At 42.8% G+C, this 14,575-nt stretch overlaps 2 protein-coding genes across 3 annotated transcripts; both read left to right on the forward strand.

Annotated features, from left to right (window-relative positions):
• The first annotated feature begins 267 nt into the window (after positions 1 to 267).
• LOC135645296 (uncharacterized) lies at positions 268 to 8,172 on the forward strand. Of its 2 annotated transcripts, XR_010498727.1 has the most exons (9): positions 268 to 717; positions 796 to 863; positions 943 to 1,005; positions 1,077 to 1,178; positions 1,295 to 1,360; positions 4,101 to 4,167; positions 4,257 to 4,993; positions 5,108 to 5,171; positions 6,984 to 8,172. XR_010498727.1 is itself a non-coding variant. In XM_065163557.1 (8 exons), the coding sequence occupies exons 1-7, from the start codon at positions 279 to 281 to the stop codon at positions 4,979 to 4,981; spliced, it is 1,491 nt and encodes a 496-aa protein (XP_065019629.1). In that variant the 5' UTR covers positions 268 to 278; the 3' UTR covers positions 4,982 to 4,993; positions 5,108 to 6,021. The 2 variants fall into 2 exon arrangements, 1 of the variants encoding a protein (XP_065019629.1); XM_065163557.1 differs by lacking the exon at positions 6,984 to 8,172 and having other exon boundaries at positions 4,101 to 4,128; positions 5,108 to 6,021.
• Positions 8,173 to 8,293: 121 nt separating this feature from the next.
• LOC103993528 (uncharacterized) lies at positions 8,294 to 10,752 on the forward strand. The gene has a single exon (XM_009413621.3). It carries the CDS (start codon positions 8,359 to 8,361, stop codon positions 10,501 to 10,503), a length of 2,145 nt encoding a protein of 714 aa, XP_009411896.2. The 5' UTR covers positions 8,294 to 8,358; the 3' UTR covers positions 10,504 to 10,752.
• Positions 10,753 to 14,575: the final 3,823 nt, after the last annotated feature.

Genomic DNA, 14,575 nt, shown 5'->3' on the forward strand with positions numbered 1-14,575 from the left:
ATATTTTATATATTTTAAAAATTAGAGATACTGTCTGAGAAAAATAACTTGAGGGTATGGATAGGAAAATATCTAAAATATGAGTATTTTGAAATTGTCCAGAAAAATAGAAATTAAAAACATTTCTAATAAATAGGCCAATTTTCTTTATCAAACGAAAAAAAGGGAAAAATTATCATGGTCGCAGCAACACGTGCACTGCACGTGATCAAGCAACGCATAACAGTGCTGCGGGGGCCGCGTTCCCGCCTAAAAGAAACAGGGAAACTGAGACGAGCATGGGGGAGAGAGAAGCGGCGGAGGAGCCGATTCGGTGGGAAGACGCCATCGACGTCGACGACTCCGATCTCCTTCACCTCCTCGTCCCTTCCTCCTCTTCTTCTCCCCATCCCCATACCCTTTCCTCCCTCCCTCCCCCCCTCCGGCCGTGCTCCCGATTCCCTCCCCCTCCTCAAACCCTCGCCCCCGTCCCTTCTCCGTCTCCTCCCTCCGTCCACCGATCCGCCGAGGAGCCTTCTCCCTTTCCAGCTACCACTACCCCACTCATCCCCGGCCCTGCTGGCGCTGTTCAGGCCGCTTTGCGCCGCCAGTCTGCCTCCGCACGTCGAGACAGGCCGCTCTTGGACGACCACCGGATGGATGATCACGGAATGGATCTCGACGAGGAAGATGGGGATTTCAAGCTCAACCCTTGGCTTTGCGCGTTGGAGTTTCTAGGTAAGCCTCTGCTTCGCGATTAATGCTTCCGTCTTCTTTGGGCAGAGGCGTTTCTTGATGTCGCGTGGTCTCGATTAGGGGAGGACTGCGACCTGGTTTGGCCGATTGATTCGATCAAGACTCGGGCTACTGCGCGAGTGCCTCAGGTGCAGATCGTAATCTTGCGGGCCTAGGGTTTTGATTCGTTTTGCATGGTTTTGACTGACTTGGTGCATTGACCGTCAGGTTGTAGGGATCGTCAAATCCTGTTCGCCAAATGGATTGGGCAACCTGTTTCTGACCCTGAAGGTACTTTTAAACCTTTGGACGACAGTAGTGTCACTAATCATATGCGGAAATGACAATGAACCCATCTTTAGGATCCGACAGGCTCGATTGGGGCCTCCATCCATCATGGAGTCTTCTCGGATTGCAATCTCGATGGTGATATTTCTGTTGGCTGTGTCCTTATTCTCAAGCAGGTGGCAAATAATTCATCAGCTTTTCTCTGAAGTTCAATTGGTCGAGTTAGCGAATTCTCTGTGGTTTACTTTTTCAATTGGTACACTGCATATGCTTAGAAATGAAATAATTTCAGGTGGTTGCTTTCTGTCCAGCTCGCTCCATTTGTTATCTAAATGCGACATCAAAGAATGTTGTGAAGGTGCGTTACATATATATGAGTATTCAGGGTGAATCCAGAGGCTGACAATTCTATTGATAATCAGACACCTTTTGTTATTGAATTTTAATGTCACCTATCATTGGATGTCTCGATAAATATTCATGTGATATGTCAAATACAATTTTCCTCTTGGAGACCAAAACTTTTCCTACTCCTAATTGATATTGTACCAGCCTAGATATCAGGATTACCTGGCTTATGGTGTTTCTGTAATTTTTTGCATTGCTACTACATCTCTTTGCCAGCTAAGTTCCAATTCAAAACAATCTACCACTTTGTACTCCATAGCATATGTCCTTTTGATGTATTCCCTGACTTGAACAACAGCAACAACAAAGTCATAAGTCCCAACTATTTAGAGTTGATTACATGGATCTTTTGCCGCCATTGAGATCTATAAAAGTCATATTTGATATATTCCCTAACTACCAATGGCAGTTATGTTAGGTTTAGCTTAGAGTACAACCAATGGAAACCCAATAAGGAGCATGAAAAGTCATTTACATTATGATTTGATCTTGGTGAAGACACTGAAAATAAAGAAGAATGTCATTCCAGACTGTAAGAGGTTGTTTACTGCTGGGTGGCTGAGTTATGTTGGGAAGACCATGTTTATGTAGGAGACATCAGAAGCCATAAGTTAGATATCATTAATTACAAAAAAAATAAAAATAAAGCATCAAATGATACAATAATGTGGGATTATGTGAAAATGGATAGTGATAAAGATGCTTCTAAGTGACGTTAAACCAACAGAAACATCCACTACATTTTGGAAAAATACTATTGGGTGTCACTTTGTCTTGCGTGTAAGATAAGGGATCGTTAAAAGAGAACTTAATGACAATTTTTATGCCATCAATTGAAGACCTAATCTTATGAATTTGCAAAGAAAATAGGGAGGTTTGTGGTTATGTGATAGTAACATTTAGTTAATAACCAATTTGGCCTTGAGATTGATTTTCTTTTTGGAAAAGAAGAGGAACATGCTGGAAATCGTTTTTACTGATTTGGAAGCACATTTGTAATAGAGTGAACAAAATGGTTGTTAAATGTAGCTTTTGATGTACAATGCGAAAATTACATGACCTTGGTACATAGAGCAATATATAGTCTTATAGAAAATATGTTGGATTTAATAATTTTTGGTTGATGTAAACTGAGAACTAGTATAAGCTTTTAGCCAGCCACCTGCCAGATTCTTACAAATGGCAGTATGGTGGAGGTACTGTGGTGGTGTATCAGGACAAAGCATATTGATAAACGAACATACTAATTGCTAAATGGGAACAGCGCAATTCCTTACAGAAATGTCCTTGAAGTATATATTGAAACCAATAGCTGTTTTAACTGGTTGACAGCCGTGGCCATCATAGTCATCAGCATGGAACTACTTTATGCATCAGTTAAGAAATAAATGAAGGAATTCTGGAATCTGGACAGAACTGCAACAAATGAAGTAAAAGACTTGACTTTACACTCCAGTGTTACTACTGGTAAATTTGTACAATCTTAACAACCTTGACATCGGCATATTGGATGTTTCTTTTAGAAGGCAAAAAAGAGACCATCTTTGGGACATTAAAGGAGAAGGACATTAGATATCTATTAGGAGGCATATCATAAATGATGAAATGAATAGATAACTGTTCAGATTATTGCAGCTATGTATCATGGTGATCCATGGTGCTTTGGTCAATTTATTATTCTCAAACCTAGAAGGAATGAAAAACGACGTCTGACATGTAAAACTGAGGAAAAAGAAACAGTGGCTACTTTAAAACATGCTGCTTTGATTAAGCTAGGGATATCATATTTTAACTGTTGTTTACCTTATTATGTAAGTATACCTCATACATGAATCATTTCAATACTTTTGAAATGAATTCAAAGCAAATTCTCATTTTCCTCAGAGAAAGTGTTAGGTGCAAGGTGAATGATATCAAAGCAGCTTGCATCGGTTTCTCAGAACCGCAAAATTATTTACCATATGAAAATAAAGCTAATGAAAGAACATCAAGATTGAATTCTGCTGAACTTTTTTATGGGTGATACTACATGCTAATCTTCCTTTGATCTAAAAGATGTGGCGTGTATGTATATCTGCTTTACAGTGCTGTTTCAGAGGACAAACTATGTTGCTTGTATTAATCTAACCACTGTCTGTGGATTCTGCTTTATATATTCTCTTGCAATTTTGTACTCTTCAACACTGCCATGGGTGCTTTGGTGACTTTCATTTCTGGTCTCAACTGACTTATTTGTGTTTTGAGATTAGCATTTGCTTCCAATTGAATTATATATATGTATACACATGTATACTTCCAGCTCTAAGAAAAATTTGGACAATTTGCTATTCATTTGTAAATGTAAATTGCAAGGAATAAGTTAGACCATTATGCACTATCTAGTCCTGCTGGCAGTATCTGAGCTCTCTTTTGCCTAAACCTGGCTATGATCGAGGCATCGACATTAGAGTGTTCACAGCTGGATGTAAAATTTGTCAAAGATTTTTTATGGAGCATTTTCTCTTGAGTTTTGCTTCATTGCTGACTCCATATTCAAAATAAACTTGGTAAAATTTTATGCTAAGTAAGATATACTCATTCATGAAAAGTATTTCTGCAATCTTTTCTTCTTGTGAACATGTTTTTAAAGTGCGTTTTGAGTTTTATTTTTCATGGACAAGACATCTAACATGGTTTTTTCACCTGAACAGCTGATCAATAAGGACTGTGGACCCCCTCGTAAGCAATTACTGGCCTCATTTACAGCCAGAGATGGGTGTAATGGTCATTTCATTTTCTTATTGTTATCCTCATGCGAATTGCTTATATTCCTTCATGACAAATGAATTGGCTGTTTACTTTTCCAGATAAGAATGTGGAATCTGGATTTGGGACAATGAAAGTAAAACCAACCCAGTCGAATGTAGCTGAAACTAGTTTAGATGAATCTGGAAAGAACTATGATCATAATACAATGATGGGCAACCAAAAAATAGGTTTTGTTGGAGATATGTCATCTGAAACCTGTGCTAAGGTTTCCACCACAACAGTTGCTGGCAGGCCTTACCCAGGACACTTGAAAAGACTTTGGTCAGTAGCTGGAGAACAAGCTGCAATGCTTAGAGTTAATGCTCGGAAAGAAGTGACAAAAAGCTTGAACCCCCAAAGGACGATAGATGGGGATGATGAGTGTCTTGCTCGAAGATTACCTTTTAGCAATACTATCACAGCTGCCACTACATTGATGTCTTCCGAGCCTAGTTGTTATTTAGCAGGTGATATAGAAATCGGAGTTGGGGAAGCTGCAGAATCAATAGTAGGGCACAGAGCTTATGCTGACAATGAAGTAAGAAGAACTTTGAACTGTGAAAGAGTGATTGACAGTAGCAAAATGGACGCTGGCAGAAGTTTTCAATGTGATACTATCGCCAAAACTTCCACCACAACAATGCCCTCCAAGTCTGACCTTAGAATAAATGAAGCTAAAAGATCGATTCCCAAAGTTTCTGTTGCACAATGGACAGATGAACAACTATTGGAACTATTTTCTGATTACCCAGATGAAGTCGAGTTAGTTAAAACCAGTCTTTGATATATCAACACGGTAATTTATGTTTACTGTCACTAAATTTTGAAATGGAATACTGTTGTACTAGCATACCCTTTTTTAAGTTAGTGGTATTCATAGCTCTTGAAACTGCAAATTTTTGTGCCTCAGATGGAGTCAGCTACTTCATGGGTTTTGAATTCTGCTTTCTAGGCTCGTCTTGGATCAATATCAGGTTTTTCCTTTGATAAACAAAAGTGTCATATGCAGTATTTGCCTATCCACTGAGAAGTATACAATATGTGAAGAATAGGAAAGGACTTCAATCTTTTTCACACATATACTGGATGTAATTTTGCTCTGGCTTTGGAGAACTTTACTTGCTATTTTATTATGAATGGATCAGTACAAATAGATTGGTTTAGAGGATACTTTCAGCTGATCCTGATCATATAAGTTCTTTTTCCTTTCTGTTTGATCTGTTTTAGGACAAATTAAAACATAGAGAACTGAGATTGTCATAATTATGCCTTCTCTCATGTACTATTTGTGCAATCGGACCTCAAAATGTGGGTTCTTGAGTAGTTGGTCGATGGCCACTGACATGTTTGGAACATGTTTTGCACAATTAAAAATGGCCTCAGATATTGTCAGAGAATTGACCGTCTATCATCTGATCTTTCAGCAAATTTTCTGGATAACTGTTTAGTACATATTGTCAATTTGGTGCACCTATGCTTTCACTGTTCTTTTGCAAATTAGTGGCAGTGTTGCAGAAAAATATTTATATCTGATTTACGAATCTTGAAGGAACATCAGGCTTCTTAGGGGACCCCACCAGCTTTATTAGTTTGCATTACTCCAAAATTAGCTGCTACCAAATGCCATTATCTAGAGTTGGTATTCCTTTCGTGATGCCCACTTATAAATCTGAAAGCATGACAAATCTCTTCTGCTTTCTTTTCCAACTTCTCTATTTTTGAAAGATCCCTGAGTGACATGCCATTTATTCCACGACTCTCTCTTGTCCGATCCCTCGTATAATCAGTTGGCTCCTGTCATTTCTCCTGTAAGGTGGGTTGACCTAGTTTCCATGGGCTGGCTGATGATATATACTATCTTGTATATGCAGATGTGCTCCATTGCTTCTTCCTGTTTTTCACCCTCCATGACAGTCACACTGTAATAGCTTTGCTCTTTAAGTCTCATATTTGGTTACGAATTGATTTTTAAATATTTTTCAGTATGTGGTGGAAATTGCAAATTGTTATAGTTACATTTCTCATTGAAGAGTTTTATTAATGATTTGGAACTGTAATTTCTTGTGTTGAGCTATGACAATTTGCACACTATGCTCTTTTTGTATTACATGGATGGATTTAAACTTTTATGTAACACTTGTGAGATTAGACTGGTTGGCACATTGTTTAACGAAATCTGATTACTGTGTTCATTTTATGTAACAAAAGGCATGTATTTTGTTTTGAACAAAACATTCACTTTATGCTTTTTGTTGTTCATGTCTTAAATTTCATTAGGATAATAATAGTAAAACTATATTTTGTTTTGAAGAAAACATTGTATATAATTTCTCAAGTTCCTTTAACTAGAAAACCAAGAGTTTGAAACCCTTGATAAGGAGTAAATGTTTTGGATGACTTGAGTTGCTCTGGCTCTTTGTTTTATATGTATATAAGGGTGGAACAATACTAGTGGTTTTGCCACTCACATTTTTTCTCTAGTTTTCATAGTGTGCAATATATGTTCAATTCAGCTATGATCATATTTTGTCATGAAGAATGATGGAACCTACAAGGCAACTACATCATGACAAGCATGCATAGATAATTTTCTTGGTCACAGTAAGTAATATAAGTTCCAGAAATACCATTTTACCTCTTGCAGGAAGAAATAAATGTCCTATAACCCAATTTATTAGGAGATATAAGATGTGCTGCTCAAGGTTGACTAATTCAATCAATGAAGCTCTGTTTCTGTTCATATCCCCTCTGCGAAACTGATATTTCTTCTTCTCCATTTGTTGCAGGTATCTTAAACACCACAGTTACCTGCATGTGTTGCATGAAAAATGCTCTGTGCTGATAAAATTTATATAAAAAGCACCAAAGAGCTGAACTGTTCCAGACCTCTTTTACAAGAGGAAACCGAAAGGTATTACTAGACAAATCAATTTACCTTCCAGGGTTGCATTTGCTTCATATTTGCTGTGCATTTGTTCTCCTAGATGACATCAATTTCATTTCTTAGTCACTCTTTACTCCTCCATAAGCAAAACTAGAATCTAGCATGGCACGTATTATCATGTAGTATAAATTGAATCTCTACTGGTGTATGGACTTCAACCGTTTTTTTGCCCTCTTCCAGCTACATGTTTGGTTGCAACAGCCAGTTGCCTTCAAGGGGTTGGATCTTCAGCTGTGCTTTTCTAAGCATCGTTAGATGTGCCGGATTATTATGCTAACCTTGTTTCTCGTTCGAGTCTATCATGAACGATAGAGATTCTAAGTATTCTATGTCCTAGATTACAAAGTTAATCTTGATTCTTGTTCGAGTCTATTACGAATCTGGTCTCAGGAGATAATTGGATTTGATAAATGATCCTATAAAATTATAACCAAGTGTGTCCAATAAAAGTTCTTTATTATTGAGAAGATAGTGGAGTGATAGAGATTTCTAAAAGTTTGAACATGCTTGAGACTTTATTACACTGTCGAAAGATTTTATTAGACTATCGAAAGGACATAAGAGCTAATTTGTGGGAGGAATTATGTAGAACTATAGAGAACATTACGCGAATAGGAAGGGTCAGTCTCAACCGCTAGGCGTTACACTTCAAATCACCACACATCGATCATGTGAGGCGTTTAACACGTGCCGAACTGATGATGTGTTTAAATTGGTGTCAGGTAGGTCGTAACGTGTCTTCTAGATGTTCACATGGCTCTTGTTCGTTTCGTCAGTCTTAACGATTTATCCTAGCAACAATAATAGCCTCCTAATTCTTAGCCGTACCTTATCACCAGCCTTACGATAGGGCATCCGCTGGACATCGCATGTTGACCTTTCTAGTTTCTATACATCGTCTTAGGCTGAATGCGAACTCTATGCGGGATCCCTGTATAAGAAATATTTGTTTCTTATGATTGGTCCTCCGATACCGTCCATACCATCATCCCCTGTCATCACGACCGTTCATTTCATTATAATTAAAAGTATATATCATTAGTTTGATTTACCAAATATTCGGACGGTCGAGATGACTAGAGGGCATGAGACGGAGGGTCTAGAAGAGATCCCCTAAAGCTTCCCTATGCGCATAAATTTTGCTTTCCCTTGACGCTCTTCGAGTCATTTTATTTCTCTCCTTCCAACTATCGATGGCAGAGCGATAGTTCACAGCGATGATGAGCCCTCGGTACTTCCTCCTCTTCCTTCCCTTTCTCCTCGCCTTCTCCATCTTGCCGGACAGCACATGTGCCGCCGGTACCATCATCTTCACCACCCTCGGCCGTAGCCGCTACAACTTCGATATCTTCTCCCTCCCCATCGCATCCTCCTCCTCTCGCCGCCGCCCCATCGCCGTCGATCGCCACGGCGAGCATCGGCTCACCGACGGCGTCTCTGTCAACTTCAACGGATACTTCCCCTCTCTCGCCTCCTCTTCCTTCCTCTCCTCGCTCCTCCCTTCATCTTCTTCCTCCGTTGATTCCCTTCTCTACATCTCCGAGCGCAACGGCTCCTCCACCATCTACCTCGATCTCTTCCTCGCCTCCTCCTCTCCGTCCACTCGAAGAGACGCCCTTGAGTTGCAGACCCGCCTCCAATTTCCTCTGGTTACGGCCCCCGACGACGCCGCCGCCGAATCCGACCCTAATGTCTCCATGAAGGACCGGCCGTCTCTATCCGGCGACCTCCTCGTCTACGTCTCAACCCACCAGCCCAATCCTTCCCCCAGGCAGAGCTGGGCGGCCGTCTACTCCACACACCTCCCCACTGGCCGCACCCGCCGCCTCACCCCCTCGGGCATCGCCGACTTCAGCCCCGCGGTCTCCGCCTCAGGCGCCTGGACCGCCGTCGCATCGTATGGCGCCGCGGGGTGGCCGGGGGACGTCGAGGAGCTTCGCACGGCCATCTACGTCTTCCGGACCGAGGACGGGTCCGGAAGGACTCTGGTCGTCGACCATGGCGGCTGGCCATGCTGGGCCGACGAGTCCACTCTCTACTTCCACCGCCGGGGCTCCGACGGATGGTGGAGCATCTACCGCGCCACCATCAGTGTCGGAACGACCACGGTGTCCCTGGAATCCGTGGTCCGGATCACACCTGCTGGTTTCCATGCTTTCACTCCGGCGACGTCCGCCGGTGCTCCGGGAATTATAGCTGTCGCGACGAGGAGGCAAACGTCCAACTACAGGCACATCGAGCTGATCGACATGAGGAGCGGAACGAATGCTTATGTGGAGGTGACACGGCCGGTCACGCCGTACTCCCACAACTACAACCCCTTCATCTCCCCCGAGGGATCCCAAGTCGGCTACCACCGATGCAGGGGTAGCGGCAATGGCAGTCCCTCCTTGTTGCTGGAGAACATAAAGAGCTCGTATCCGGAGGCCTTCTCGCTCTTAAGAGTCGATGGCTCGTTCCCATCCTTCTCGCCCGATGGAGAACGGATTGCTTATGTCAAGCTGCCGGGGCTTTTCGTGGTGAACTCCGACGGCTCAGGCGGGCCGCGGGAGGTTTTCTCTGGCATCGCTTTCCCGACGGCGTGGGACTGGAAGAGGAAGGGGACCATCTACACTAGTTATGGCCCCGACTTCGCTGCCGAGGGTACCCAAGTGGACATCATTTCCATCACGCTGCCCGACGAAGACGACGACGATGCTGGGAATGCACAGCCATCGATCAAGAAGCTGACGACGGGGGGCGCGAACAACGCGTTCCCTTCCCCTTCCCCCAACGGCAAATGGGTGGTCTTCCGCTCGGGGCGCTCCGGGCACAAGAATCTGTACATCATGGACGCGGTGGAGGGCGAGAGCGCGGGGATCCACCGGCTGACCGAGGGGCCCTGGAGCGACACCATGTGCAACTGGTCGCCGGACGGCGAGTGGATTGCCTTCGCCTCCGACAGGGACAACCCGGGCGGCGGGAGCTTCGCCATCTACATGGTGCACCCAAACGGCACCGGGCTGAGGAGGGTGGTGCACAGCGGGAGCGGGGGAAGGACGAACCACCCCTGGTTCAGCCCCGACTCCAAGAGCCTGGTGTTCACGTCGGACTACGGGGCCGTGTCGGCGGAACCCATCTCCAATCCCCACCATTACCAGCCGTACGGGGAGATCTTCACCGTCGGAATCGATGGGTCGGACATCCGACGCCTCACGCACAACTCCTTCGAGGATGGGACTCCGACATGGACGCCCTACTTCTTGGAGCCTGCTGATGTTGCCGAATCGCTACAAGGCAGTGCTTGGTGCGAATTCGATGATTGCCACTGGCTCAACATACAGGCCCAGCTGGACGAAGCCGCCCGGGGCACTTCTTGCTAACAAGGTATCGTTCGGCGCACCCTTGTGATACATACATAGCGTTTGGAATGGTTGTAGTAATTTGTATCTGAGATGATGCATATAATCATAAGAACTCTAATAAATTACAAAGTTGTCTGTAAAAATCATAGCTTAAACATGGAGTGTATATGTAATTTTGTGGTGGTGTCGTAAGAAAGATCTGTACATTTGCTTGCTATCTGTAAAATTAGAGCTGAGCCGAGCCGAGCTGAGCTTTATGATTGATAAGTCAACAAACGTAGAACTAAATTATCGTCACCACCTAAGAGGGTAGCTCATGGTCCTGCTTCTAGGATCATTCTGATAAGTTAATATTCGTTGTGAGTGAGTTCGAACAGTTTTACTTTTGGGTGTCCCAAAAGTTTTTTATTCCTCTATTCCTCAACCACTCCATTAGGTTTTATCACGATTAGTTGTCTTGGGGTGAACTGAGCTAAGTGAGTTCAATATGTGATATGTATCAAGAACTATCATAAAAGCCTAGGCTATGATGGATTTCAATATGTGATAGTCATGCTCCCACAGTGTGGACATTATTCATCAATGGTTCAACCACCTTCGATAGGGGTGGTGTCGGCATCGTCTTAAACGACCCAGATTAGTACCCAGATTAGTAGATATGCGAGCAAGCCCTTAGATTCAAATTCAATCTCTAATAACAACACTAAATATAAAGTGCTCCTCTCGAGACTCTGACTGGCACAAGAACTCCAGGTTTTAGAACTAATGGTATTCAATGACTCACGGTTAGTTGTAAGCTAAGTGGGAGAAAGTTATAAAGCTAAAGATACAATTATGGTAAAAATACCTCGTTAAGGTACAAAAATTAGCTCACAACTTTTCTTGGCTTCGGGTGTTCCAAATACCACGTGAGGAGAATATTGAGGCAAATGCACTCGACTGACTAGCATCCACCCAAACTCCCAAGCCAAGTTGTCTATTGGTCCATCGAGAAGCTTGACACGATTATGGTCCAAGAGGAATCGAGCTAGATGGATGAAATCCTACATTATAAGAAAGATGAGACGCTCTTAACTGACCTCGTAGTTGCTCGAAAAGTCAAGCACTACCAAGCCTGGTATTATCTGATCAATGGTTGATTATATCATAGATCTTTCAACCAGCTGCTCCTTAGATGTTGAACCCCCTGCGAGGTTGAGAGGGTGCGTATCGAGGTTCATAAGGGTATATGTGGAGAATACATCAATGGACAGACCCTTGCCTTCAAGATATTTCGACATGGGTTCTACTGGCCAACACTACGCAAGGATACAATCGAGTATGCCCAAAGGTGTCATAGGTGTTAGAAATTCACTCGAGTACTATAACGGCCAGCATTCCCCTTGAGCCCGATCGATTATGGGTGGCCATTCACTCAATGTGGCATAGACCTTCTCGATCCCTTCTTACTTACTTCGGGTCAGCGAAGGTTTCTCATCGTATGAGTCAATTACTTTACAAAACAGGTGGAAGCCAAACCACTAGCATCCATAACTGAGAGACAGATCGAAGGATTTGCATGGAAGAATATTATTACCCATTTTAGGATACCAAAAGCCTTCATCATAGATAATGGGACTAAGGTTCAGCTCGGTGGCTCACCCCTAAATCAACGGTATTGCCGAGGTTACCAATCAAGCTATCCTCGAAGGTCTCAAAAGGTGAGTCATCAGATCGAATGACACCTGGGTGGACGAGTTATCGAGCATCCTATAGGCCTCCCGAATGACACTAAAGACAAGGTCAGGAGAATCATCCTTCAGCCTAACCTATGGTACTAAGATACAAGAAGGCAATGGCCAAGCTCTATGACTGAGGTATTCGCCCTCGGAAAATTTGACTAGAAGACTTGGTGCTACGCAAGGTTGAGATAAGTGACCCGACCCGATCCCAAGAAAAGTTAGCACCGAGTTGGGAAGGATTGTACTGAGTCATCGAAGTCGATTGAGAAAGAACTTATCGCCTCGAAACAATAGAATATAAGACACTACAAAAAACACGGCATATCTCCAACATAAAGAAGTTTGATCCTTGAGGCCCCTAGGGGGTTCCATCAAGGTACACTTTAAGTTTATGGAAAGTATTTTTTTTATTTCTCCAAAAGAAAGTTACAAATTTAGACGTCGATCTACAAAAAAGCAAAAGAATGTTGCAACAGATCAGATGCCTAAGTAAGGCAATGAGTCGGGGTTGTCATTGAAAGCTATCTTACTTTCCATCTAAACGCCCTGATCCTCGGGGTAGTCGGTAAACAGGTCCTCCTCAAGCTTCAATCCCAGATATCACACATTGAAATGGGCTAAGGTGATCAAATACCCAAATTTATATGAGGCGATGCCAGATCTTTCTAGCCCCTTTTGAAATCCCACAGATGTCTTGTATTCAGTGATCGCCTCTTGATACCTCGGTACCTTGCCCCATTCAACCTCTAGCATCTCCTCGAGCTCTCAAGCTTGCTCTTCTATCGCACCAACCTTCTAGTAGTAATAGTAATAGTAATAATAATAATAATAATAATAATAATAATAATAATAATAATAATAATAATAATAAAATAGGACTCTCTGCAGGCTTTGATGTTGCCAAAATAGGGCTCTCCATAGGCTCCGACATTGGTAAAACATGCTTTCCTCTCACGGTAGACTCCTTAGACCTCCTCCTCAGAAGATGAGGAGCCCTTCTTACAACTACTTTATATCTCTTCTTTTATCGGTTGGTGCCTCTGTCTTAGCCCCACTCGATCGAACCCAATTCCTCGGGTAGCAACTCACGAACGGGGGCTAAGACTACCGAGATAGCAATCACACTAGAAGAGGAGCCACATCCTCATTTCTTCAAGGAATGCAAGTCCATGCCTTAAAAAAAGAAAGACCAATGTTATGAAACTACAGAAAATCGAAAGTATGCAAGGACGAAGGGGACTGAGACATACCTCGAGAAGTTGAACTGAGACCCGCATTAACCAATTAGTCCTCGTCCATCTTTCAGATGGCCTCGGACGAGGAAAGAATATCCCTCAATCGAAGCACCTCATCCCCTTCCTCGTTTGACAATAAGAGAGGTATTGTCAAAGGAATGAGTCGACCAAGAAAGATTGAACCCCCAATCTCGACCTAGATTTATAAAGAAAAAATGCTCCTTCCGACCCTTATTATTTGAAGGGGCACCACTGACTTTAAAACCTTCCTGAGTGGTCAAATAGTAGCTATTCTTCCCTATGCACAACTGAAAACAAGAAGCAAATAGCTTGTAGGACGGGGGATGCTGACACGCTTGCATTCCCCAATGAAGGCTACTAGATAACGTTAGAAATTAAGAGCCATCTGAGACAAAGATATGCCCTCTCATTTAAGACAAGATATTATTACAAGATGAAGGGGGAGGCATAGTCCCGCTTTGAGGGCATCACATTACAAGGACAAGGATCCTAATGTCGAACTAAACGGGCACTGACCAAGACGACGAGCCTGCAAATCAAACTCGACCAGGATATAGTATTTGATTCATAGGTCCTCTAGGAACGGAATACCTACTACTGAGTCATAGTCGTGCGTACTTTTCATCAACTTTAAATCTAGTAGAACCCTAGAGTCTATGAGAGTCACCCCCAAAAAGGAAAAGAAGATTAGAAAAAGGTATAACTAAGTATTAACTTGAGCGAAGAGACCAGCTCGAAAAATCGTTCATCACCTCGATCTTTGTGTGGGAACAAAGTTGGAGAAACCCAATCTTTATGTGGGAACAAGGTTGAAGAAACCCAGCCCTACCTCGATTGGAGAAACCCAATTTTTATGTGGGAACTAGGTTGAAGAAACCCAGCCCTACCTCGAACGGCTCCTCACATACAAATCAAGATCACGTCGTGCTGATATCATTTGTTGTTTCCAGCATTTATCGGGATAAGAAGAAGGATGCCAAAATACGATTGTGTTCAACTGTATGAATAATTTGGTGATCAGTTTAGTTGTACACCTGCCAAGCAAGCAAGGAGCCCTCGGTTATGTGGTATTCCTTTCTTATTAGTTAACCAGACATCAGCTTGGAGGTAAAT

This window comes from Musa acuminata, chromosome BXJ3-8 (genome assembly GCF_036884655.1).
Source record: "Musa acuminata AAA Group cultivar baxijiao chromosome BXJ3-8, Cavendish_Baxijiao_AAA, whole genome shotgun sequence".
Taxonomy (NCBI): Eukaryota; Viridiplantae; Streptophyta; class Magnoliopsida; order Zingiberales; family Musaceae; genus Musa; species Musa acuminata.

Bases quoted from the DNA above. Each gene is read 5' to 3' on its own strand.
- LOC135645296 (XM_065163557.1), top strand. From the start codon at position 279: ATGGGGGAGAGAGAAGCGGCGGAGGAGCCGATTCGGTGGGAAGACGCC. The intron at 1,179-1,294 runs GTGGCAAATAAT...AAATAATTTCAG, and splicing joins GTGTCCTTATTCTCAAGCAG to GTGGTTGCTTTCTGTCCAGC. The intron at 4,129-4,256 runs GTAAGCAATTAC...TTACTTTTCCAG, and splicing joins TAAGGACTGTGGACCCCCTC to ATAAGAATGTGGAATCTGGA.
- LOC103993528 (XM_009413621.3), top strand. From the start codon at position 8,359: ATGATGAGCCCTCGGTACTTCCTCCTCTTCCTTCCCTTTCTCCTCGCC.